This window comes from Cetorhinus maximus, chromosome 20, assembly GCF_964194155.1.
Source record: "Cetorhinus maximus chromosome 20, sCetMax3.hap1.1, whole genome shotgun sequence".
Classification (NCBI taxonomy): Eukaryota; Metazoa; Chordata; class Chondrichthyes; order Lamniformes; family Cetorhinidae; genus Cetorhinus; species Cetorhinus maximus.
Genome location: NC_135898.1, coordinates 84460225 through 84486489, shown reverse-complemented (window position 1 = coordinate 84486489; position 26265 = coordinate 84460225). Strand labels below are relative to the sequence as shown.

The window sequence follows — 26265 nt, the reverse complement described above, 5'->3', positions numbered from 1 at the left end:
GGCATTAAACTTCATCTGCTATGTGTCAGCCAATTCCACGAGTCTGTCTGTGTCCCACGTAAGTCTATCACTAGCTTCCTCATAATTCACCGTACTTAATAGTTTTGTATCATCAGCAAAAATTTAAAGTCTCTAACGGCCGTGGGATTTGAACACTCAATACTGGATCACGAGCCCAGTCTTCTGTATTTCTAGCCCAGTAACAACTACTATGCTATTCTTCCTGTATACACAAAGTATAGACTTTATAGATTTTCCATGATGAAATTAGATAGGAAATATAATTTGGGAAAGGTTTTTTAAGTATTAAAGTTGTGCTTTTTAATCCTTTGCTACCTAATTAAAAATAATTTCTGAAGCTTTCCTGTGTTAAAAGTCCTGAAGTAAAAAAATATTTTGAAAACCATCTGAAGACATTTTGGGATCACATACATTTTCTGAAAGGATTGTGCACTCCAGGTAGCGCTATAAATGTATACTTTTGCTCCAGTGAAGTTATTCATTTAATATGCCACAGCTTTGCACAAGAGCTTGCTATCTTCCTTAGAACAGTGTAAATAACTCCTCTAAACTAGTCTACAGAACTTCCATGATTCAGACATTGCTCATCTTGTAATTTATCATGGAAGTTATAAGTTGCTTTTATATTTTAATTTGAGTTCTGGGAGTATAAAATGTGGGAGGTAAATCCCAGGTTTATATTGTTAATTATATCTTCTGTAGTACACCAAGACCCATTAGGGGCAATTTTAACCAAACCCAACTGTCAGGAAACTGACTGGATTGGCAGCAAGGTTGGTTTTACACTCTGCTTAATTTTACCCTCCACTAAAGTTAGCAGTAGTATTGGGCGGACTGTAAAATGGGCATACCACCTGATGCCTTGGGCGAGTTATGTTAAAATAACCCATTGCTTGGATAAAGCTAGGTCTATGAGTCCACTGTTGAAGTATGGAAAATTAATAAATAAATGACCGCACCGCCCGAGATGCTCACAATTTTAGAGATCTTGAATGGAAATGTGAAACTTTGCAGTAGCGCAAGTCAAAGGAATTTTTTGATTGCATCTATTTTTTTGCCTTTATTATGACTTAATTATTGTAATTCATTTATCACAGTCAAGGAGCAAGGAGGCAGGTGGTTTCCTGGGCTTTGCATACTGATGTGACGTGCCAGAACATATTCAGTATTGTCATTGGCATTTTAGTGGTGGATGTATAGTATTTTTTAGATCTAATCCTCCTGAGAATGGAGCATCTGGGGAAAGCATTTAATCTGTGACATTAGGATGAAATGTGATGGAGATGGTGATTGTGGTGGGAACAATTTCTTTTAGGGTAGCTCATACGAAACATGGTGGGGAAATATTAAACCATTTTGGATTAAGTTTGATTTTGGTATCATATATGCTAAATATGTCTAGTAGTAGCATTGGTATTTATGCTACTAGCAATCTAGATATGCCCAGTAACAGGTTAATCTATTCACAATCTTCCTCTCTCCTACCTACTTTGCTTCCAAGCTATCAGTGGGTTGCTCAGGGATTTGGATTATTAATGTTCATGGCAATCCAATGCTATGATGATGACGCTAACTAGATGCTTATATGTCAGAATTTAGAAGCAGTAACAATAGTATTGCAGAGATAGAAAGTTCTTTCTATTATTGTTATGAATTGAATTCATTTGAAGTGTAATGTGTCATACATATGTACCAAGTTTTTACTGCTGGTGTCCTGTATTGAAGTTAAGCGACAGAAACAAGGGCCCAAACAATGGCCAATAGGTTGAGAAGGAATAAAAGTCTCTGGTTTGCTTAAGTTCCAAAAGCTGTATCTTCTATATATGGGCCGCTGTCAAACGCAAACTTGTTTAAAGCCTGGATGAGAATCTGAGTGACAAGCAGTGCATGTAGCTAGTTGGAATGACTCCACTGGTCCCTCAAGCCAGTTACACTTCAACTGCTGCTTATCTATTTCTGAATTTACTGGCCTCAATCCAGTGAACCATTGTTAATTTAGGGACCTCGTAGCATTTCAAGGTCATTTTATGTTCTCTTACCATTGGCTGTTCTTGTAAATATGAATGACCTAACCTTTGCTATTCAAATTGAAATAGAAACCTCATTTGTATGGCCCTTGAAAGCTCTGTCTGGCCAACTAGATGTCTGAGCCACTTTAGTGTGTTCAACATCTTAAGTTTTTACATCTTTACACAACTTTCTATGATGGCGTAATGGTATTGTCGCTGGACTAGTAATCTAGAGACCCAGGGTAATGCCCTAGGGACCCGGGTTCAAATAGTGGGATTTGAATTCAATAAAAAAATCTGGAATTAAAAGTCTAACGATGACCATGAAACCATTGTTGATTGTTGTAAAAACCCATTAGTGAAAAACCCATCTGGCTCACTAATGCCCTTTAGGGAAGGAAATCTGCTCTCCTTACCTAGTCTGGCCTACATGTGACTCCAGACCCACAGCAATGTGGTTGGCTCTTCAATAGGGATGGGCCAGCGATGCCCACATCCCGTAAATGAATTTTTAAAAATTAACCTGGTACTAGGAAGACTAATGGGACTAAAGGCTGACGGGTTGTAACCTAGAAAAGTACCTTAAAAGTAGTGGCTGCAGAGAAAGTAGATGCATTGGTTGTAATCTTGCATAATTGCCTAGATTTTGGAAAGATCCTGGCGGATTTGAAAACTGTAAATGCACTATTCAAGAAAGGAGGGAAACAGAAAGCATGAAACTATAGGCCAGTTAGCCTATCATCTGTCATTGGGAAAATACTAGAATTCATTATTAAGGAAATAGTAGCAGGCTATTTAGAAAATCATAATACAATCAGGCAGGGTCAACATGGCTTTATGAAAGGAAATCATGCTTGATGAATTTATTAGAGTTCTTTGAGAATGCAACAAGCAGGGTGGATAAAGGGGGAACCAGTAGATGTAGTGTATTTAAATTTCCAAAAGGCATTCAATAAGGTACCACATAAAAGATTACTGCACAAGATAAGAGCTATGTTGTCAGGAGTAATTTACGTGACCTTGTCCAATTTGATAGGAAGAATAGAAAAGCAAAATATTTAAGTGCAGCAAGAGGGAGAGACGTGACAGAATGGTGTGATACAGAGGGATCTGGGTGTCCTCATGCATAAATCACAAAGTTTGCACCCAAGTACAGCAAGTGATCAGGAAGTCAAATGGACTGTTGGCCTTTATTGCAAGGGGGATAGAGTATAAAAATAGAGAAGCCTTGTTATAAGACTACACCGAGAGTCTTGCCTACAATTTTAGTCTCCTTATTTAAGGAGGGATATACTTGCACAGGAAGCAATTCAGAGAAGGTTCACTAGGCTGATTCTTGGAATGAAAGGGTTGTCTTATGAGAAAAGGCTGTGCAGATTCGGCCTATGCTCATTGGAGTTTAGAAGAATGAGAGGTGATTTTATTGAAACGTGCAACATGCTGAGAGGATGTTTCCCCTCATGGGGGAATCTAGAACTAGAGGACATTGTTTCAGAATAAGGGGTTGCCCATTTAAGGGGGAGATGAAGAGGAATTTCTTCTCTCAGATGGTCATGAATCTTTGGAATTCTGTACCCCAGATAGCTATGGAGGTTGGGTTTTCGTCTATCTCGGCCTTGAAAATATTCAGATTTTTAAATTATAGGAGAGTCGAGGATTATGGGGATAGGCAAGAAAGTGGAGTTTAGACCAAGATCAGATCAACCATGATCTTATTGAATAGCAGAGTAAGTTTGAGGGGGCTGAATGGCCTACTACTGCTCTTACTACTTATGTTCAGCCCATCCTTCACTCACTAATTCACACATACATGCTCCTTTACTTACTCACTCACTCACTGAGACACACGTACTTTCCCGCTCAGTCACATGCAGTTAGCCACTTACTGAGTCGCTCAATCACTATTTCATTCACATTCGATCACTCACTTACAAGTGCAGTCGCTCTCTCATAAACACTCACTACTTCACTCACTCTCACACTCATTCTATTATGGTAACATTACTTTTTTGATGTCTGAGTTAGCTAAGGGCTGTAGACTACATAGCCCAATTGGTGGTAGCAGTCTTGAGTTAGGTGCTGTCAAATTCATTTTATATGTTGGGCCTGGGGAAATAGGCAATCATCTAGCCAATAGGGCCAGCATGGCAGGATTTCCTTTGTCAAGAGTCCTATATGAGGAAAAGTTGGTTCTTTATTTACTGCATTAGTGCAAACAATACCAGATAAGGCACCTGCCTTAGTGGTGGATTCATTACACCACCAAAACCTTTACCAACTCACCTTCTGCATGGCACCCAGGAACCCATCATAATTAAGCACTGCCTCTCTGTAGCATTGACTGGGAAGACTCATCCAGCTGCTGCTGACTCTTTGCTGGTACTACTGTACCACAAACTTCTAATGATTCATTCCATTGTTAATGAAAGAATGTTCTGCGATAACAAAGTAACTATAATTAGAGGGTTGAAGAGTAAGGATTCTTATTTGAGGTTCATGGTTGGTGTGTGGCTATTAAAATTGTGGCTGGGATTTGGGGTGAGGGAAGGGGGTGATCGGGGACATTCGTATTCAAAAAATTTCAGTTCGAAGGCAAGATTAAAATGTTCTACATACAGAATTAGGCCCACTAGCTATATGATTAACCCATCTCTAAGTTAGGGAGAGGAAAATAAGCCAAAGGTTCCTGTTCCTGACGACTATCCAATGATCCCAGTTTGAAAGTGGACATTGGATGAGGATAGGATTGGACTTGGCTGTAATGATTCTTATGGTGTGGACCTGTTGTGATACTCACTATCTGGACTTGTATAGAAAAAATGGTCACATGAGGGAAGTATCTAATACTGCCAACGCCGGAGTCAATGCTTTCAGGAACGAGAAGAAAAGAAATACAAAATAAAGGCAAGTGTTGAGTAATACTTTCTCTAACAATAGTTAGAATTTGTAGCAATCCAGTTTCCATTCGAAGACAATAATTGCATATTCATTAAGACTTAGAATGAGAAGTATTTAAAGAGGCAGTACCAGGCTCTTAATAACAGCCCTTAGTTTGGAGTAGGATTTATTCGATAAGGCATATGCAATGACTAGCCTAATTTAGGTAGCATGGTTTTGAACGTAATGGGTTATTTTCAGGTGGCTGCTAGATAATTCTGAGAAATAAAGACAACAGTATTGCTGAAAAAAGAGACGTGTCTGAGCTTTTCGTCTTGCACTCATCAGAATACTTGCAAGAATACCAATATAAGGGGCAAAACAACAATTTATACAGTATGTGAAGAGAGTGCTGATTGGTTGGCAAGTGGTGTTGCCATGGAGAATGCACCACTGATGGTGATGGACAGTTAACTGCCAAGCATTGGTTGAAATTTAAACCAGGCAGCTTGACCCTGATTGGTCAAGGCATTGTTTATTTTGTTTAGCAGAAACAGGCTATATTGCTATATAGATACATGTTTTTTCTGTCTGCAAAGGATAGGGCCCTGTGTATTAGCTTCCAATACGCGCAAATGCGCCACATTGCGAGCCCGACTGACGATCTTAAATTGGTTGTCAGTGTAATTCTTAGTACATTGAGGATTATTTAGCAAATGTTGTCCAATCGGGGAATCACATCTAATGTTGGACACTGTGTTTTGAGTTTTGTAAGCACTGGCTGGTTGGGTATGGTCTGTACCCTGCCCGTTGCGAACAGTGGCTTGGACATGCTATGAGATACGATCTACCAGTCTTTAGGATGTATGGCCTACAAACCTAGCATCACACTGGCACTGAAATTCATATACAATATTACTCATTTGTGCGACAGGCAGAACTTCTTTATGGCTTGATTGTAGCAGCGTGAAAACATCTAGCTTCACCTATTGTTCAAATTTTTGAGTTACCTTGCCCTTCCAGCTAATCTAAGGTTGACTGGGCACTTTTCAGGGCTAAAAGTGATGGCCTTAGGCCCATTCATGAGTTTGCGTGATTTGATCAGGGTAGCCATTATCCTGCAGGATGCCTTTGACATGCCCTATTTCAGCATCAAGCTTGCATGGTGAGCAAATGCTTGGGGCCCTATTTACAAGGTTTCTGATAAGTCCAATCTTACAGTACGTGGAATTGTAAAAATCCCAATGCGTATATTGACCAGTGAAGGTAGGCTTGCGTTAGACTATGGTAGAGAACCCCCTGGCAGATTTCTCAACTAGTACGTCAAGGAAGGGGAGTTCATTTGACTGCTGCATTTCATAGATGAATTTGAGTGCAGGATGGAGCCCATTAAGACATGAAAGGAAATTGTTACATGCAGCGGATTTAAATATAGAAAATATATCATCCACGTATCGGAAATATGCGAGGGGTGGGAGGTTAGGAGTCATTCCATCGAAGACGTGTTTCTCATGGAACCCAACAAAGTTGGGCATAGAGGGGATCCCAGGGCGACATCATCTATTTGGACATACATGGTGTCATTAAACCTGAACTCAGATGTGTGATTTGCCGAGTTCATATGTTCAATGAATACTGATATACGCAATGGTGGTGGGTCTAGATTGCCATAGCACAAATATCTATGGCTTCCTTCAGTGGAACATTGGTGAATAAGCTAGCAATGTTAAATGAGCACACGGACACAACATTGCTATTGATATGCAAGTCCTGTTTGGCCTTCGCAAATGTGAAGGAGCCTTTCACTGTGTATGTGGAAAACTTGATCAAAACTGGTTGTAACAATTCGCCCAACCATTTGCCTAATTCATGTTGTGTAGAACCGCCCACAGATAAGATGGGGCGTAGAGGGACATCACTTTTGTGTGTCTTGGGTAGCCTGTATATACATGAACGTAGTGAACCGTGAGGACGAACCGTGTCATATATATCACGCGGTAGCTCATTGCTCTTACACAAGTGCAGCAAGCGTTTTTTCAGCTTACATTCGAGCAAAGCTGTCCGGTCATGTTGAGTGCAGGTCCAACAAATATGAATTTCAACCTGTCATTAAAAATGGCATGCATTTTGTTGATATGGTCACGCTTGCTAAGGATGACTATTCTCATCCCTTTGTCAGGTTTGTATGTCTAGTTGGTTGGTCTTAAGGCCTTGCAACGCTGTAAGACATTTGCGTTGCACATGAAAGTTGGATAGGTTGTTTGGAATCCTGCAATATGTGTGCGATAGATCAACTAGGCGCGCTTTCAAGGATTTGGTGTCTTCAGTGGATGCTGGTTTGTGGCAGGATAGCTGGGAGTAGAAATAAAAAACAAAAACAGAATTACCTGGAAAAACTCAGCAGGTCTGGCAGCATCGGTGGAGAAGAAAATTTTTTCTTCTCCGCCGATGCTGCCAGACCTGCTGAGTTTTTCCAGGTAATTCTGTTTTTGTTTTAGTTGGAAGTAGAGGTGTTCAAACTCAGCTAATACCTCTTCCTGTCTGATTAGGTATGAAGGCACACCAAAATTGAAACCATACGCAACAACAAACTCCTCGCTTTCTGAGAGTACGTGGCCAGAGAGATTTGTTATGTGTTTAGTGACATCATTGATTGCATTGCCAAACCGCTTCCACTTAAGTGAGTTTATGGTGTGGATGTGTTTCAAACGGGTGCTGTTTATGTTGCGGTCATCTATTGAAGCAATATAGCAGCATAAACAGATCAAATCAAAAAATGAAAGAAATTTGCGCACCCCAGACCAAGCGCAGTGTAGGGCATGGCGTAAATTAATAACCCTATTACCAATCTGTTCAATCTCATCTTGCATAAACGCTTGCTCGATCGTGGGATGTGTCTCACTTTGGCTTTATCGATACGTTTGGAAATGAAAACTGGCACAACCTTGGGTTTAATACACACTTGGAGAAATTCAGTAGATAGCTTACGTGTTCTTAACATACTTGTAAGTCGAACTATGTCGTTGATATCCTGAATTTGGTCTTTGTTGTACCTCTGTCTCATGTAAACAAATAGTTGTGCAGTAGCAGTAGCAACGAGTGGTATTCGTCACTAACAGGATGCTGCCGTCAAGCCACAAAGACGTTTTGCCTATCGCACAAATGAATAATGTGGTTTATGAATTTCACTGCCAATGTGATGTTAGGCATGTAGGCCGTATGTCCTAAAGACTGGTGGATCGTAGCAAATAGCATGAACCAGCCACTATTCGCAATGAGCAGGGTAGAGACCGTATCCAACCAGCCCATGCTTGCAAAACTGAAAACACTGTGTCCAACGTTAGGTGTGATTCTGCGATTGGACAACATTTGCTAAATAATCCTCAATGTGCTAAGAATTACACCGACAACCAATTTAAGATTGTCTGTCGGGCTCACAATGTGGTGCATTTGCGTGTACTGGATGCTACATATATTAATACACAGGGCCCTGTTTTTTGCAGACAGAAAGAACATGTACATACACTGTGCCTGTTTTAGCTAAACAAAATAAGTGACAGCCATTTGCTGACGCATTCCTCAAGGCAATGCCTTGACCAATCAGGGTCAAGCTGTCTGGTTTAAATTTCAAAGAATGCTTGGCAGTTAACTGTCTATCACCATCAGTGGTGCATTCTCCATGGCAACACACTTTCCAACTAATCAGCACTCTCTTCACATACAGTATAAATTGTTGTTTTGCCCCTTACATTGGTATTCTTGAGTGTCCTGATGAGTACACCTCACTTCAGCAAGGACAGCAGTGAAGAGTTTTGAAGAACATTATGCATGTGCATGATTGAACATATGCACACAAAATCAAAATGTACCTGTTTCATTCAAATGTTATCTGATTGTGTATGTCCCGGTTACATGTCCCGGTTCTGTTTTTGGACTGGAGAAAAATTGGCCCACATTATTTTTTAAAATGAAAAAGACCATGCATTTGTGTAACTGCCACATCACACAGAAAATGGGAGGATCTGTATGAGTGTAATGTGTTATGACATTGGGCTTGTGTCTATATGTACAGAACTGTTGGTAATATTCATTGCAATCCTAAACTAGCTTAATTTCATGGGGGTGAGTGGATGGGTGGTGGGGAAAGACTATTTTCATTGCTTAGTTATTTATTTTGTGGAAGAAGAACGAGTTGTTGTTTTTTGACATCACATAAGTGATAGGACGTTACTTTTCAACATCACTGTTTTATGTTTTGACCTAAATAAATCTCATTGCTTTTGAGCATTGTTAATGAAAATAAACAAATGCTCAATCCACTGACCTATTCCTATCTAATTTACATTGAGGCCCTGATTATGATGTAATGAAGGTTGAATTGTATCAAGTGAATGGGAGTTATGTTCAATTGCCAGAGACCCTTCATAAATAGTACCAAGAATTTATTCTCACACAGCATCTTTCACCACAGCAACCATACAAGACTTACAGAACACAAATGCCTTTGCTACATGCCTAATGTAGGCAAGAGCAAATTAAAGTTACTTTTCTCATTAGTTGGAACACTTGTCTGGACAGGAAATGTAGGATTTTAATTTAAAACCTGTATAATGTTGAATTATGTAGGCAAAACAAGTCAGAAATTCATATTTAAACCTGTATAATGCTCTGGCTAAATCACACCATGTGTACGATCCCCATTTCTGGTTACCGCAATACAAAGCAGACATCCAAGCATTGAGATAATATGGTGGAGAAACCTCTAGGTTGTTCCCTATCATTAGAGGTTTGAGTTACCAGGAAAAGCTAGAGGAACTTGGCTTTTTCAGTCTTGAAAAGGAGTTATCCAACTTCCTGGAAGTATATACGTCATTAAGAGGCATAGAAAAGGGAAATCCAGAAAATTGCTATAAGTTATTAGGGTAGAACTGGTAAAAGGTAATTTAGGATAGATGCCAGGAAGTTGTGCTTTCGTGAAAGTCAACGGGTGGAATGGGCTCCTGAATAGAACCGTGTGAAAACTCTGGAATTAATAACCAATTGGATACCGTTGTGGGGGAAGTTTGGGTTGCACTGGGTGGATGAACTAAGATTGGCCTCAGCTGAAGGAAAGGATATGTTTTTGGAGATTTTAAAATGATTGAAATACTAAACGTGAGGCCACAGTTAACCGATTGCTGTTAGTCAGATTTTACTGGGCTTGTTTCTCGTTTTTGTCTGCCAGTGTAACAAAAATATTGAATCTTAGAAACTGATTTTATAACTGAAAACAAATGCATCAAGTTAGCTCACTACTTATCTCACTGAACTGGATCAAACCTGAATTTGCAAAACATAATTCTCTCTGCCAGCGATCAGGAACTAAAACAAAATTTCTCTTGCTGACCTTTCGAGCAAGATGACCTGCAATTCAGCACAGATTGGCACTTATATGGGATATCTAGTGCAAACAATCTTTTACTGAGCTGCTTTTTTACAGTTGTTACAAAGTAGTGATTTTCACATGTATCTAATCCATGCTTTGCTTGAATGTAGAATCTAATAAGGTTCCTTATATTTTCTCTTCACTCCTCCACTATATATCTGCAAGGACCCCACTAAATTAGTATTTGATACTTTTCTTTCCACACATCTGACCTGTTGCTATCAAATTTACGTGTATGATAAGAGACCTATTTGAGTACACACTTGATAAGAAGGCATCCCTGTTAATATTCTACAAATATAATGAATTTTAAAAACGGGAATGTGTGTAAATGATACAGTTTTGTATTTCACCACTAATGCTGCTATCTAGAAGTTGTTCTGAGCCTATGATTCAACACATTTTCAAATTCTCAAAAGGATAAAAGTGTCAAAAGTTATCTGGTGGAATTGGTGTAATAAAGAAAATCAGATCGGGTAAGTGAAAGTTATTTGGTTAATGATCAGTTTGAAATGTTATATTTAGATTTGATAGAGGTGTTCAAATTCCTAAAGGGTTTTGATAAATAAGGAAAAACCATTCCTAGTGGTAGAAGGGTCAGTAACCAAAGGGCACAGATTTAAGGTAATTGCTAAAAATAACCAGAGGTGGGATGAGAAATATTTTTAAGTGGTGAGTTGTTATGAACTGGAATGCGTTGCCTGAAAGGGATGAAAGCAGATTCAGTAATAACTTGCAAAAGCGAATTGGATAAATACTTGAAGAGGAAAAAATCTGGAAGGCAATGAGGAAAGGTCAGGGGAGTGGGACTAATTGGCTAACTCTTTCAAAGAGCTGGCACAGAGGTGGTAGATTGAACACAGTGTAGTGGGTATGAAAGCAGTAATATGATTATTAAAAGGCTCAATTGCTTTAAACAGTAAACAGCTGAACCACACAAGCCAGAGACCATAGTGAGATCCTAGGTTAGTTCCTGGTCTGTGCTGATTAATCTGACCTTTGCTGGGGTTGGAAGTAGGGGTGCCACAATTGGCTTTTGCACCCTTTGGCTTGGAGGGATGAATAGTCAGGATTCCCACTCCAGATAGCTATCCAATGTCCCTCATTAAAAAATGCATCTGTGTTGATAAGGACAAGAATGAACAGAAATAGGATTATTGAATCTCGTAACTCAGGAGGCCATTTTGTCCCATTGTGCTTGTGCCGGTTCTTTGAAAGGATGATCCAATTAGCCCTACTCCCCTGATCTTTCCCTATTGTCCTGAAATTGTTTCTTTTTCAAGGATATGTGATAAAATAGCCTTTTACCCATCATTCCCTAGACTGAAGTATGAAGAGTGACTGCCTGGGCAAATACCAGAGGGTGCTTGGCACTCATAAAACTGTCCTAGCATGAGTTAGTGGTTCAGGAGTGAGTGAAGAGAGAAAGAAAGAGAAATTTTCAGGAAAAAAAACAGTGTAGTGCGTCTGAAAAAAGTAATCTGTGTTGAAATCGCGCTAACAAGCACTATAAAATTATTGGGAACTTTCCTGTTTTGACTTCAGATACTTTAATATATTGCTTTGAAGATGATATATTTATTATATGGTCATTCCTATGCTTTTGTGGAAGTGTTTAATGTGTAATATTATGGCATTAAATGTTTAATCTTGCATAATTTGGCTGACTCTTTTATTACTTGTTTAGAGGTAACGTCACATTTGTTACACTAAAATTAATTCTGTATTGTAGAGTGACAATATATGTTAAGTTGTAATGTGCAATAAAGCTACTGTTTGTAGACTATTTGCGCGAATCATTTCAAGAGAAATTTGTACACCCTTTTTAAAAATGATTGCCCTTACTGCTGTATTATTTTTGTATTTTAGGGAGCTTTGATTTCAATGCCTCAGTTTGAGCTATTTCAGATTATTGGTGAATATTTTCTAACAATTTTATAAATAATTATTCAAACAAAAAATTAAAATTGATGCAGATGCTGAGGTTGTTAAATTCTGTATATTCATAAAGTGATGTTACCCAAGCAAGGTCTTCTAATAAAGGAGTGACCCCATCGATCCCTTCCTGCCTGTGCAAGTCCTGCTCACCTGAGTTTCCTTCCATCCAATCCTAGGCGTCCTGTGAGAGCTGGCCAACAGCAATTGGACTGCGAATCGCAAAGTATTGAAGGAGCACTTCCAAAGTCACTAAGAAGCATACAGACTGTGACGCAGGACAGTTATGGATCTTCTGTTATTCTCAAAATACCAGTGACTCGATCAGCCCAGAAGGGTGAGGAACCAGTAAGCAGGAGTGAGGCATCTACTACATCAAATTTAGGACCAGCATCTCAGCACCGTGGACAGCACTTAATACTAGCCAGAGAGGCCCCCTGGGCCAAACCACATTATGAATTCAATTTGGAACATGTAAAATTCAGGGGAAATGATACATCTGCAGATACCAAGGAACTTTCTTTCCATCAGGTTACATTTCAGAGAGGATCAGTTCAAACAAAACATGGAAAGAGAGAACAAGGCCATTCCACTTCAGTGGATTTGAAGATACCACAGGTTCGGGGAATGGACCTCTCTTGCGAAACCAATGTCACAAATCATTATAACTGTAACCCATTGCTCATGAATTCACAGATTGAAAGTGCACTGCACAGGAAACTCAGAGTGATCCTTCCGAAGCAGAATTTGTGGCACAGAAAAGGGGTGGTGAGTTTGGTTGATGGAGGACATGATTCCTGGGGCTCAGATGTGGACCAGCCTACCTCTAGTAAGCAGCAGACTACATCTGACCAAGAAGGTGACTTGAAGCAGCCCAGAAAAAAGCGAGGACGCTACCGACAATACAACAGTGAGATCCTTGAAGAAGCTATCACTGTGGTGATGAATGGGGAGATGAGTGTCTCGAAAGCCCAGAGTACCTACGGAATCCCTCACAGCACCCTGGAGTACAAAGTGAAAGAAAGGCTGGGTACTTTGAAAAACCCGCCAAAGAAAAAGCTTAAACTCCTCAGTCCAGAACCCCAGGAGTTGGATGACGAGCTGGAGCACAGTCCTAGCAATTTGAAAGTTGAGTAGGGTTTTGTGTACCTGGGTGAGCACTAGTATAGCACAACAACAATTTGAAAAGACACCATGGTGGTGGGGAGTGGAGGTAGGTTGGGAACAAAAGGGAGTGCTCCTTCGCTACCGAAAATTCCAATTATTATCTGTTTAAAACTAGCCAACATTACAGCAGTACCAAAACAAAATCAAAATACTGAGAATTTTGGGAATCTAAAATTTTTTAAAAGCACAGAAAATTCTGGAAACACAAAGTTCTAATGAAAAGCCATCGACCGAAACATTAACTCTCTTTCTCTCCACAGAGGATGCCTGACCTGCTGAGTGTTTCAAGTATTTTCTCTTCCTATTTGCAGCAGTACTACTCTGGTCCAGGGAAAAAGCCTGAAAGAAATCTCTTTCTAAACTGTGAACCTTTGTGCAGTTTCATTAGTGCAGTAGCAAAGGAGTTTGTACTGAACATGAAACAGACTTCTGAAGCACTATAATCTAGCAGTACCAAGGTAATAACACTTATAGCAGGGTCAGCAGTCAACATTTACACAGTTTTCTCTAGAATATAATTGATGATATGAATGTCAGAAACCTAAACTTCGGTTCATGGTATTTGTGTTTCCTGGTGCTGTCCACCGGTTCAAGAAATGTAGTTAGCATGAAATTGATAAGTGATTTATTCATATAGATATTCATAATCCTAGCGTAGAAACAGATTCAGAATAATTGTCCCCAAACCATTTATTGCCCCTTTAAATTTTATTTGGAATTTGGTCCATCAAGCCATATAATCATTGTTTTAAGTTTTTTAAAAATCCATTGAAAATGGAGAATGTGCTTTATATTCGACTTACGAATTTTAAAAGTAGGATTTAAATACAGATTGCCTTTATCGCACAAAGGTCTTATCGAGCCTTATTGGACTTGAACTGGCAGCGAGATTTTATAAATTGATGTGGGGAGGATATATTGTCCTCTATGTGTGCTGGTAATGCAGCTCTCCTACAAAGCTGAGGTTCTTCCCACCCAAGAGTTAAAAAAAAATCCTTTGGAAGGAAACGCCCGTAATCTATCTCATTGCTTGCCTTTTGATCTCTCACTGTTTGCTAGTGCGAAACCTAATAGGTGGTGGTGGTGGGAGGTAGGGAGCAGAAAAATGTATCAGTAATTGATACTTATTGGAGATAATTATGTACATTTTTATTACAGTAATTAATGCTTATTATTGGAGACAATTATGCACATTTTTCAGCAATTTAGCTATCAATTCCTATCTTTAATTTTCCCCGATGTAATTAAAATTAAACAGGCACATGCTGAGGCCTTCTAACGCTGAAGCTGAAGATTGACAGTTGTAAGAACCAGTCCGGGAGATTCACTCTGTCCTGAGCCAATCGGGGGAGATGCGGGCGGGACTGTTCAAGTCCCTTTCATCAAGGCTTGTGGACTCCTGGGATGTAACTGTAGTTGTATCTTTTTTTGAAAAAATATGCCTTTTGACAAATTTCTCTGAATGGAGTTCAGAGACAATGGAATGATTGTGAACTGGAAATCATCTACATGAAATGTAAGTTGCTTGGAGAGACTTATTAGGCTCAGGAGAGAGAGTATGGCTTTTACTGTTTTGATATTTTGACCCACATTTCTTTTTTCAAAAAAATAGATACGCTCATTCCCTGGTCGTATACGTTATTTCTTTTTAAACTCTTAACAAACTGAGATGGATGAGCAGAACGGTCAGGCGGTGGATCAGAGCAGCCTAACTAGCTGTTAAAAGATTTTGTTATGGCTGCGCTTTTATTTGATATCATTGGAAACAGGCCTAGCTAAGAGGCAGTGAGGAGCACAGAATCCGAAACCACAAGAGATTTTACTCCTGCATGATCAACCATGGTCGTCACCAAAAATTCAGCTTTTCAAGGTTAGTTAACCTGCTAGAGCTTGTTGAAACAGCGGGTTTTAAGTGTAATTAGGCGAAGGGCTAAATATTGGGATCCCCTCCTTCACTAACACTTCCTGTTTGACAATTAGTGTAACATTCGGTGCATAAGTTCAATGTGAATATAAAGTGGACCCTTATATTTCAGAGATGCTTAACCAGTATCGCCAGTCTTGCTGTAACAGTAGCTTTAAACTTAGAAATGTTTTTTTAACACATCAAGTTTAGACTCATACAGAATGAGGCGCACAGAATAAACCCTACAGAACTGCCTTTGCCAACATTGGTTATTTTCATGCAAATTATTTTTTTTCCCGATTTAGAGCATTAGACAATGTAGTTTTATAATATGTATGAGCAGATTTTGTAGTATTTGTCATAAGGCATTCCTAAGTTGGCATTCCAATTTGGTAATGTTAAGCTACTAACTGATCAGTTGGTAAGTTTTAAAGGACTGAAGTGTCATTTTGAAATAGTCTTTTTTCCCAAATTTAATAAATCCATTTAGATTGCATATGAAAGATTTAATTTCAAAGTAGCGAGGGAGACTTGATAGCCCTAATTAAGGGCTCCACAAGAGGGCACAGTTGTGGCTTGTACAGATTGATTAAATAAACCTCTTCTAAGGCTGTGTTCATATAAATGTTCCCCATCACCAGCACCACCATGTCATCATAGTTTAAAGATTTAAAGTTGTAGCTTTATAACATTGTGCAGAAACAAAAATGTTTCTAATCCAAAAATGTGGAACATTTGACCTTGGAATGACAAGTGGTTTTTTAAAAGTTATAATTTCAGGATGAAAGGCCATTTGTTCTGTAGTGTAGCTGCAAAATTGGACAATGAACTGACAAAATTGGAACTAGTAGAAGTATTGAGTGTTAAGTGATTTTAGTTTGCATATACTTTCATTACTAAATGGGCTTTAAAAATCTGTTCAGTATGTATCTCTTTAAGTTTTTAAAAATATGAATTTGTCAAGAAATGGGAAAAACGTATTGAGCAAATATGAAGGACACAATATAACTTGGTAATGAGAGCATTAAACTGTAATTTTAAATTACATATGAAATAGGAGCAGAAGTAGGCCATTCGGCCCCTCAAGCCTGCTCTGCCATTCAATAAGATTGTGGCTGCTCTGCTTGTGTTTCGAGTTCTACATTCCCATCTACCCCTGATAATCTTTGATTCCTTTGCTTAACAAGAATCTCTCTACCTCTACCTTAAACATATTCTGTGGCCCTGCTTCCACTGCCTTCTGAGGAAGAGTTCCAAAGTTGTACAACCCTCAGAGAAAAAATTATCTTCTCAGGGCAACCCCCTAGCTCTGGACTCGCCCACAAAAGGAAACATTCTTTTCACGTCCACCTTGTCAAGGCCATTCAGGATCTTGTATATTTTAATCAAGTCACCCCTCACTCTTAGCTCCAGTGGAAACAAGCCCAGTCTGTCCAACCTATTCTCATAAGACAACCCACTCAATCCAGCTATCAATCTTAGTAAACCCCCTCTGAACCACTTCCAACGCATTCACAACCTTCCTTAAATAAGGAGACCAAAACTGCACACACTATTTGAGATGTGGTCTCACCAATGCGCTGTATAACTATAACATCTTTACTTTTATGTTCAATTCCTCTCGTGATAATGGATAGCATTCCATTAGCCTTCTTGACTACATGCTGTACCTGCGTGCTAACTTTTTATGACTCATGCACAATAACACCTAGATCCCTCTGCAGCTCGGAATTGTGCATCCATTCTCTGTTTAAGTAATGCTCTGCTTTTTTATTCTTACTGCCAAAGTGAACAACTTTACATTTTCCCACATTTATACTTCTGCCAAATTTTTTCCCACTCTCTCAACTCATCTATATTCGTCTGCAAACTCCTTATGTTTTCATTGTGATATACTTCTCTTTGTGTCGTCTGCAAATTTAGCTACCCTGCCTTTGCTCCCCTCATCTAAGTCATTGATATAAATTGTAAAAAGTTGAGCCCCAGCACAGACCCCTGTAGGACTCCACTCATCATATCCTGCCAATCAGACAAAGACCCATTTATGCATACTCTGTTTTCTGCCAGCCAGCCAATCCTCTATCCAGGCTAATGTGTTACTCCCTACACCATGAGTTTTTATTTTCTGCAGTAACCTTTTATGTTACACCTTATCAAATGCCTTCTGGAAATCCAAGTACAGTATGTCTACAGGCTCCCCTTTATCCACATTGATTAGTATCCTTGGCATAATTTAAATTTATACCTTGTATGTTGGGTTGGATACAAAATTGTGGAATAAAATTTAGATTTCCGCAGAGTAACTTTAAGCAATGAATTTTAGAATAAGTTTATCTAAATTTTTATTCTAAACAGACAATGGGCAAAACTGAAAAACTTGTTAAATAGGTTGTCTTTATTAAAGAACAGAATTATCAGTTTACTTTATTCATATTATACCTGCTCTCTGCACCAGAACCTCTTGTGGCAGTGAGGTGGTGCAGCCCATTTTAGCATCGGAGAGTGGTAAGACTCAGCCTTGTTCATCTGCCCCATGTCTCCATACCCATTCCGTTTATCATCTTGGGTGTGCTGCTGTGGTAAAATGTTGGTTTGGTTCATATAGAGAAAGGAAGGGAGAGGGGAAATTTGAAAGGGCACTTGTCCTGCTTTGTGTAAGAGATGCATGGTTAAAAAAAGCACCTGCACAAGGGAAAAAAAAATTGAGGATTTTATAACTTGGAAGAAGAACGTCTGTGTTGATGTGTTTTTATGAATTTCCTCTTACTATATTAATGACATTAATTTGAAATAATGGATCACACCTCTATTCAGACAGTGCAAAGAGGGATTTCACAGGATGCATTAACCATGGGGACTGTTGGCACCATTGCATAATTTCAGGGCTTTAGTGCTTCTTAAAGTAGGAGATCAATAGCTGTTGGTGGAGGGAGTGAGTTAGCCATGCATTGACTCTGGATGGTCTGAACTTGATGAACAGAATGAACTTTTCTCACTCTGGAGCTGTGTTCTTAAGAATATTATTGTTTTACCTTACCCACTGTTGCAGTTCATCCATTCTGCCATTTTCAAATACGAAATGAAATTTAACTAGAATGACAATGAATTGAAATAAGTTATTTACACACTTGTGAATTGATTGGCTTTTTCCCTAGGCTTTTTTTGTTGCGCTATTGTTTTCATGGCGCAGTACAAGAAGATGGCTATTTGCTGTTGAATTATTGCATTGATTTGTTGACTGATTTTCTTGATCGAATATAGTGTGTTGACAAATCATGAAAAATGGTCACTAAATTAAAGCAGCATATTTTGGTTTTGATAGACATAGGTTTTGTGGCTTCATGCACCCACTGAATATTACAGTTCAGTATCAACCGATTGCTTCTACTAATAAATGAAATAGACTGACTCTTCCATTCCTGTTTATTTAGAGAAGTTGACAAAGAAACTGATGCTATGCAGATAATTTTATAGAAATAACATTACAATAGAACTGCAGTTTCACTGCCTACAGACAGTTTAACCCAACTACTGTATTTTCCATAGATATTTCATTGGGCTTGCATACACATTTTGTTTAATTTTACTGAAAGGAAAGTGTGTGTTTAACATTTGCATCCAAACAAATTAACTGCTGATCAATACAAAAGCAAAATACTGCAGTTGATGGAAATCTGAAATAAAAAGTGTTGGTAATACTTGGCAGGGCAGGCAGCATCTGTGGCGTAAGAATTAGGGTTAAGAGAGTACTGATGAAGGGTCACTGACCTGAATTGCTGATAAACATGTTTTTCATTAGCGTGGATATCTGCTACGATTGTGACGATGGAGCTTTTAAGTTTACTCAACTTTTCATATCTTGTGTAATCTTTAGTGTTGCATCTTAAGTTCATTGTAACAGGTTATTGATGGTAGTTGTTAAGCAACTTGCTGCTTTTCAAGGTGTAATACTGGTTGCTTAACTGGAGACCATTTTAACCACTACTGTTCATAATGTGTAACCAAATATTTGTTAAGAAGGAAAGGCACTATAAAGTTCCCAAGTTTGGAAATTCATAAGTCCATGCCATGCTGGTAAACTAAAGAGCAGAATGGTGCTCTGACGTCGCATGCTCTGATGATGTTCTTTTGGGTCCCCAACATCAATCTGTGTAACAATGAAGTGCTCCAGGCCTTTTGTTAAAGCAATTCAAGAACTCCAATCATTTCAGCCTGCACATGACATAAGTAAGGTGTTAATATGAGGGTAGAGTTTTTATGTCAGTCGCAAAAATAATTGTGATAAATTTAATAGTTTTATTAAATAAGACACTTTGATACACCTTGTTCTTTTTCTTGGTACTTATTTCAAAATTATAAATGTGTTGCAGTAGTTGAACTGCTATATTTTTTATGTCTAATTTGCGATTAGTTATTTGTTTTTGTGCATATAATAATTTTGAAATAATTGGTACATAAAATTTCTAGAAAATGATATCTAATTGCCAAGGCTTGCTTGGGGTCATCTTGGAGCAGATCGTGACTGCTTTTTGTGCTGCTCATTACTTGTTTCCTTTAGTTACCAGATGCATTGAAGTTTTGTCATCTGATTTGACTGTCTTAAAACACACAATTGTGTATCTATAGGAATAGTTAAAATTAAAACAATTCCTTAGCTGCTAAATATGAGAAGGGGGTGACATCGAGCTGCCAGTTAACAAAATATGTTTTGGCCAGAGAATGGCTTGGGGGATGGACTTGAATCAAAAACAAATGTAAAAAGAATAGTTTGTTGTATACTAGTGCTCACCTAGAAAACAGCTCATGTCAGTGAAATGGCTGACAATATTGTGCTGGTACTGTAATTGTCTTAATATTTCATACCTAATTATGCACAACTACTTTACATTATCAGATGGTGAAAATGGTACCTTCACTGTAATATTGTATTAATATAAGACTTTCTCACTACTTTATGATCAGTAGCCTTATAGCCTTATTTATAAAAATTCATAACCCACCAATGTATATTGCAATAGCTGTTTACTGTAGATTATTTTTGTTGAACACTACTCATTCGGTTCCTTTGTTAAAGTATTAATTTTCCCAAGAATTGCTTACAGAAACTGCTTGGTTCCAGTAATTTAACATTCTCCATGAATTCAACAGAAAAGGGTTTTGGAGAAAACACATTTTTGAAGCTTACACTGATGTGTAATTGCCAGCTTTTTGTCTCTCAACTCTAAAATAGGCTGATGGATAAGACAAATATCAACTTCAGGCAAAATGTTTTCAGGATTTTGTGTTTCTTTTGGAGAAGAAATGTGAGGAAGAAACTCCTGAAATTTTTGTATTTATTTCTCTGACTTTGGGGTGTGTAGGGGGTGGAAATTCTGTTGAATTATTTATGACATTTTAAATGAATTTATTATTTAATGTAAAATGAACTGATTGTGGCCAGCTTCTGCTTTGCTGATTTATTTATTTATATTTATTCTAAAGGACTAAAATAAAGTATTAACTTGTCATCTTTGCTAATTTATTAAGCCTTCATTCCAGTTGGAATGCTAACTATATGAATCTTAAATATTTGAGACCAGTGCTGGAGTCATGCAGTTTCTGGGGGATCTTGTTTGCAATATAAAGAATGTTTGAAATTGAAAGCATTTACTGTTGCTTCCTAGAGCATTGGTAACATGCCCTTTAGACTGTAATGTTCGACAACCTGAACTGTATTCACAAAGAAAACATTGCCTGGTTTAACACACTTTGCTAAGGGTGGCTTGTATCTATGCCAGCCTTTTGCAAGTATGGACTCAGAACATTTTCAATTGGGGTGAGAAATAAAGGATAAAGAAGAGGGAGAATAATGGAAGCAGGGACATTCTACTCCTGCTTGTTATGACTTTGCATGAATACTGTAACATTACCCAAAAAAACTTGGCACACCATTCTGTTAATGGAAATGAAATCCATTCTAAATCAAAAGTAAAAAAAATGGTTGTGACTGTGGAAAACAAAGCTGTTAAAACTATCTATTTAACTAGATATGATTTCTGTAGAGTTCAGTGTATTTCTTGCATCAATATAATATTTGCACTCAATATGAGGACTGGCACTATGCTAGTAAATTAACAGGGTATCAGTATTTGCAGGGCAGCATGAGGTGATCTAATTGCCAGGTAAATTACCTTTGTTACTTGCCTGTCTTCAATCACTTAAAATTATGAGAAACTTAAAATGTCTGAAGAGTCCTTTTGTGAAGTAGGTTTGGACAAGTTTGCTGCAGTTCCTAGCCTGTATGGACCCACACTGTATAACTGTTCCTAATTTGACACTAAACTGATAATCTCAATCAGATGGCCAGTGGGAAATGGGGAAAAAAATCATTTTGGTGCAGTAGGGGATGTTTTGAGTTTTGGCATGGGTTGTATTGAGGCACAGCAGAAGGAGTTTTATTGTGCTTCTTAAGGGTCTTTTACCTATTCTGGTAGTGCTCAATGCTATTACTGTGTCTGCGTGCTTTAGATGGAAAGAGTTCCATTTGGAGCACTAACATCTCCCATCTTGTGATGGGCACCAAAAAAAAAGCAAAAACAGCATTATTGGTTTGTTTCCTATGAATGCTAGGCAAACTGTATTCATTCTTTGCACATTGTCATAATCTAAGGTATATTTTCACAGAAATCTAAAGAGCAGTATTGTAACACAACAGGAACAAGTTGCATTTATATAGCACCTTTTAATTCAATTTTTAAAAATGCAAAATAGGGGAGAAAGAAGTTATCTCCGGTTAATTTGAAGGTGGATGGGAAAAGCATTGTTGAAATAGGATATCTGTCAAAATGCGTTCTGCATGCCTTAGTAATCCAGTATGTTGGAACGCCTACAGCAGTACTGGACGCATAGACTTAATGTCCCCAAATGTTGCATGCTCTTGCTCTAGCTGGTAAATAACTAGGAAGAAAATTAAAGGATTTCCCACCTTAAAAAAAAAACAATGCTATTAGTGAATTGACCTTTGGACCCACTCGCTCCACTGGATGGTATGTCAGTACTGAGATGTGTATTAACAACTGATATTGCAATTGTTTTCATTCTTCCTTGACACATACAGTATTCAATTTCATACCTCTTGCACATTTTGTTAAAAGGTAAATTGCAGGCATCAGCCCCTTGGGAATCTCGATTCATTATAACAGAGCTAAACAGGCAGGTCCTGTAAGCCTCTGTCTGCTGGTGTAGCTTATACAGTTTATAGTATTCAAATTTTAATATGCTGCCGCAATGGTTGGTGTAAAAGCTTTTTTTCTATCACTTTTATATTTTTTCCCAGTGTGGGTCCCTAAATTTAACAAACATTAATGCAAAAAGCCATTGCAATTTTTGAATCCAACTCTGAATTTCCCATTCCAATCTCACATTTTAAAAATATATCAACCCGTTTTTGTGATTTGCTTTTTCTACCCCCACCCCCCAAAATTGTGACACATGGAAATTTTGTTTGATTGTAATTTTGATTCATAAGCTGTACGATGCACATTTTTGTCTGACTTCTAATCCAGATAACAGGTTGCTATGGAAACTATGACTGAGGCTTTAAAGCGCTGTTTCAGGTCAGGAGCAAGGTGCCTCATTTGTGAAACAAATTAGATGGCTAACAGGGCAACACAGCTGTAAAGGCAGGGTAATTTTGGCAGTCCTAACTGTTTAGAACATGATTTACTGAATTATTTCACACCTGCATGCTCTAAAGATTGCAGCTTTGTTTTTATTTTACCTTTGTTTAACAAAATTATGGATTTTGCCAATGCTGGAAATCCATTTTCAATTTCCTAACTGATAGTGAAAAGCAGTCTTGTTCACTATATCATTGAGGGCATTAGAGTGGACAAAATTCTCAGACGTCCAGTTTCTTCTTCTTCATGCTTTGTACTTCATAAAGTTCCTGAGTTTGTTTCGAATTCACATTGGTTTGGTATTATGTCCAGAGTGAATTGATTGAATGGTGTGCCAAGCCCTTCAAGGTATTGTTACTGTGTGAACTTAAAAAATGTATCATTTAAAATCTGAATCTGTTTCAAAACATAGATGGTAGATTGGAGTTTGTAATGTATGTATAGATAGAGCAGAATGAAAGGGATGATTTACTCTTAACAGTGCAGTATTTTTCAATTGTTTACAGACTGATCTCACTCCTATATGTTTTGATAACCTAAAGCTCACTCCATTTCTGTTTTATTGCTTACAGGTATAGATTGCTGGGTATTGATTACTATAGTGTTCCTCATTATTGCACAATACTGTTTCTGATGCATTAATTCTCATTTTTCTGTCATACAGATGTTTTTTAAAACAAAGCCTTTCCCCTTCCCCAGACAAGCTGTCTGTGTTAAGTGATTGTGCAATATAGTTGTTCTTTGTTGTAAGCCTGGAATTGTTCACAGCTTGATACCGAAGCCAGTTTGTCAGTTGCTTTGCATTTCAGAATTAACATATCATAGTTAAAATGATATTGTTTTCTGATTTTTGATTTTTTTGCGATATTAGAGGACCTTAACCTTGACCGAACATTCAATTCCTTTTGTACACATGGTCCATCCAAGCACAGTAAATGTGACAAAGTTATTAACCTCTCTGTTTCAGCAACAGGTACATCCTTAGTACCGGAAGAAAGGGTTTGTGTAAAATTACTTATGTGGCACTAAGAGACAGTGGACAATGGCAATTTTCTGATTTTTCCCATGCAGTATTAATTTAATCAGGACCAATAGGGAGAATTATGCTACATGTGCAACCAGCAGTCAACTCCCAGCTGGACTGCAAACTGGCAAAAGACAACAATGTGTGACCTTGAGTCCAGTTCTGCTTACAGCTTGGATAGTGACAACAGTCAATATTGGATTGATGATCTATTGAACTGAAAGCAGTTCGATGCAATCTCCAATATTATTTTTAATTTGATATGGTCCAGGGTTCTTACTTGGCTCTTACTTGCAATGGATCTTTTTTGAGGAGGGGAAATGGAAATGATATCTTGTTGGTTCAGTGCCTCATTCTCCTCTTGCATATCCTCAATGCACTTTGCATAGATTTTTCCTAGCATAAAAAAGTATTTTTGTTCTTATGGCCAGATGGGTGAAGATACTGCTCAATGTAGCACTAAGTAATAAATAATAAAGACTAAAGATCACGGTTCAATTCCCTATCTGAACGGAGCTATCAGATCTCAGCTGGGTCACTAGTTGGTGGGCTACAGATAGTCAATCAGAATCCCAGCACTGATATTGGTGCTCTTTTGCACAGCAATTCCTTGGCTGAGATTACATTTATGGTTGAGTAATCTGCAGGCATTCATTGTCCACTACTTATGTGAGGTACTTAGTGTTTTTTTGGAATCAACCGAGCAAAGCTCCATGTACTCGAGATAGGAAAGAAGGAAAGTTGTAAAATATATATAGATTATTGCCTCAATGTCTGTTTTGAGTAAATAGTTAATGTGGGCTATATAATATAATATTCCTTGATATAACTACGCTAAATTATAGAATTTTGCAAATTTACAGCAACCCAGTTTAAGAATTCGCATTCTTAGGGTCTAAGGGATATCATAAGGGAAGGATGAGGTTGGGAATAACTTCCCAAAAATTGATTTACAGGAAAACAGCTTTTCTTGGGGGGTGGCTGTAATTAACATTTTTTGTGTGCCCAGGGTTTGAAATATGCCACACTCTGGGCATGATTTGTGGTTTTTCAAATCTGAAATAGCAATGATGAGAGGCTGCTTTGGAGAGTTGAAGAAAATCTGGCTGACGTATTGACTGACTGAACATATCAGGATATCCAGAATAATTTCAGTTTATTAGAACACTTGTTCCCTATTTCAATACAGAAAAATGGATTGTAGAGTATACCTGAGGCATTTCAAATCTTTTATCCAGACTCATAAATACCTATTTTGTTTCCAGGTCCATGGTGTGCACAGTATATTCATGATGTAAAATGCCTGTTTTTCATTTTTAAAATACATCTGATTCTGATATTCTGTGTGCTTGGAGTGGGAGAGGGTGAAAGGAGTGTTACTGCAGGGGAGAAGAATGTTGACAGAAAGATGGGCTTTGTTCCTTTTTGATATGCATCTCATCTGTGCATTGATTGGTTTCACAAGCAGCTTGAAACTCAGGTATTTTTCTCACAATCTTTATCAGTTTCCCACTTTCCAGCACCTTGATCAAATGGCCTTTATTTATGTGAAAAACCTTGACTGTGAATGTTAGCAAGTTATTTAACCATGGCTGGCATCTCAGCAGAGCCTGATACTTTCCTTACCCAACATCTGCATATGCATTCCCTCCTTTCTCCTGCCCCAAGCTAAAGGGCTTGAACTTCGAGCTTGATTTTCTGGAACTTGTTTGATTAATTGGTTGCAGTAGAAAATACAGATCAGGTACCTGGATTACTGGGAAGTATTGTCTCTTGTTATTATGGTAAGAGATAAGTAGAGCCATGTGTGAGGAGATATGAAAGCTTAGAATGTGGAATTCTTAAATTCCCCAGTTCCTTTTTACATTGCTTTGCCTTCTTCATGTATTTTCCTTCATCTTGCTAGGTTGTTACAGGTTTTTAGGGTCCTCATACAGTCACAAGTGCCATCATCTTTAAACATCTATTAAGATTTTGAAATGCAGTGAGCATTTTTTTTTTGTCATTTCATTCATAAGTTGTGATAAAACACTGAGAAGGAGAGCTTCTATTTGCAAAAGGAACGAAGGATACAGGATAAAATACCACTAGTTGTGATTTATACCTCATTATATTTTTAGCAACAGATGAGTTCACGTCAATGCCAAAAGTCAGATGCAAATTGTATCACATGACTCCTCGTCACATATTCTAATTATACCACTTGTTAGCTAAGTAATTATAATCCAAAGAAATTGATGGAA

General features: G+C 38.1%; 1 protein-coding gene across 12 annotated transcripts in view; it reads left to right on the top strand.

Moving 5' to 3' along the window:
* Positions 1-26265, top strand: part of LOC144694529 (ligand-dependent corepressor-like) — a 120550-nt gene that overhangs the window by 57500 nt on the left and 36785 nt on the right. For 3 of the 12 annotated variants that reach the window (XM_078565080.1, XM_078565079.1, XM_078565081.1), the window contains one exon: positions 12447-15196. The exons of 6 other annotated variants lie outside the window; for them this stretch is intronic. In XM_078565080.1, coding sequence (XP_078421206.1) covers positions 12447-13404 — 958 coding nt within the window. In that variant the 3' untranslated portion in view covers positions 13405-15196. Of the gene's footprint in view, positions 1-12446; positions 15305-26265 lie in introns of those variants that run through there. 3 more of the 12 variants (XM_078565071.1, XM_078565074.1, XM_078565070.1) reach the window with 3 other exon arrangements.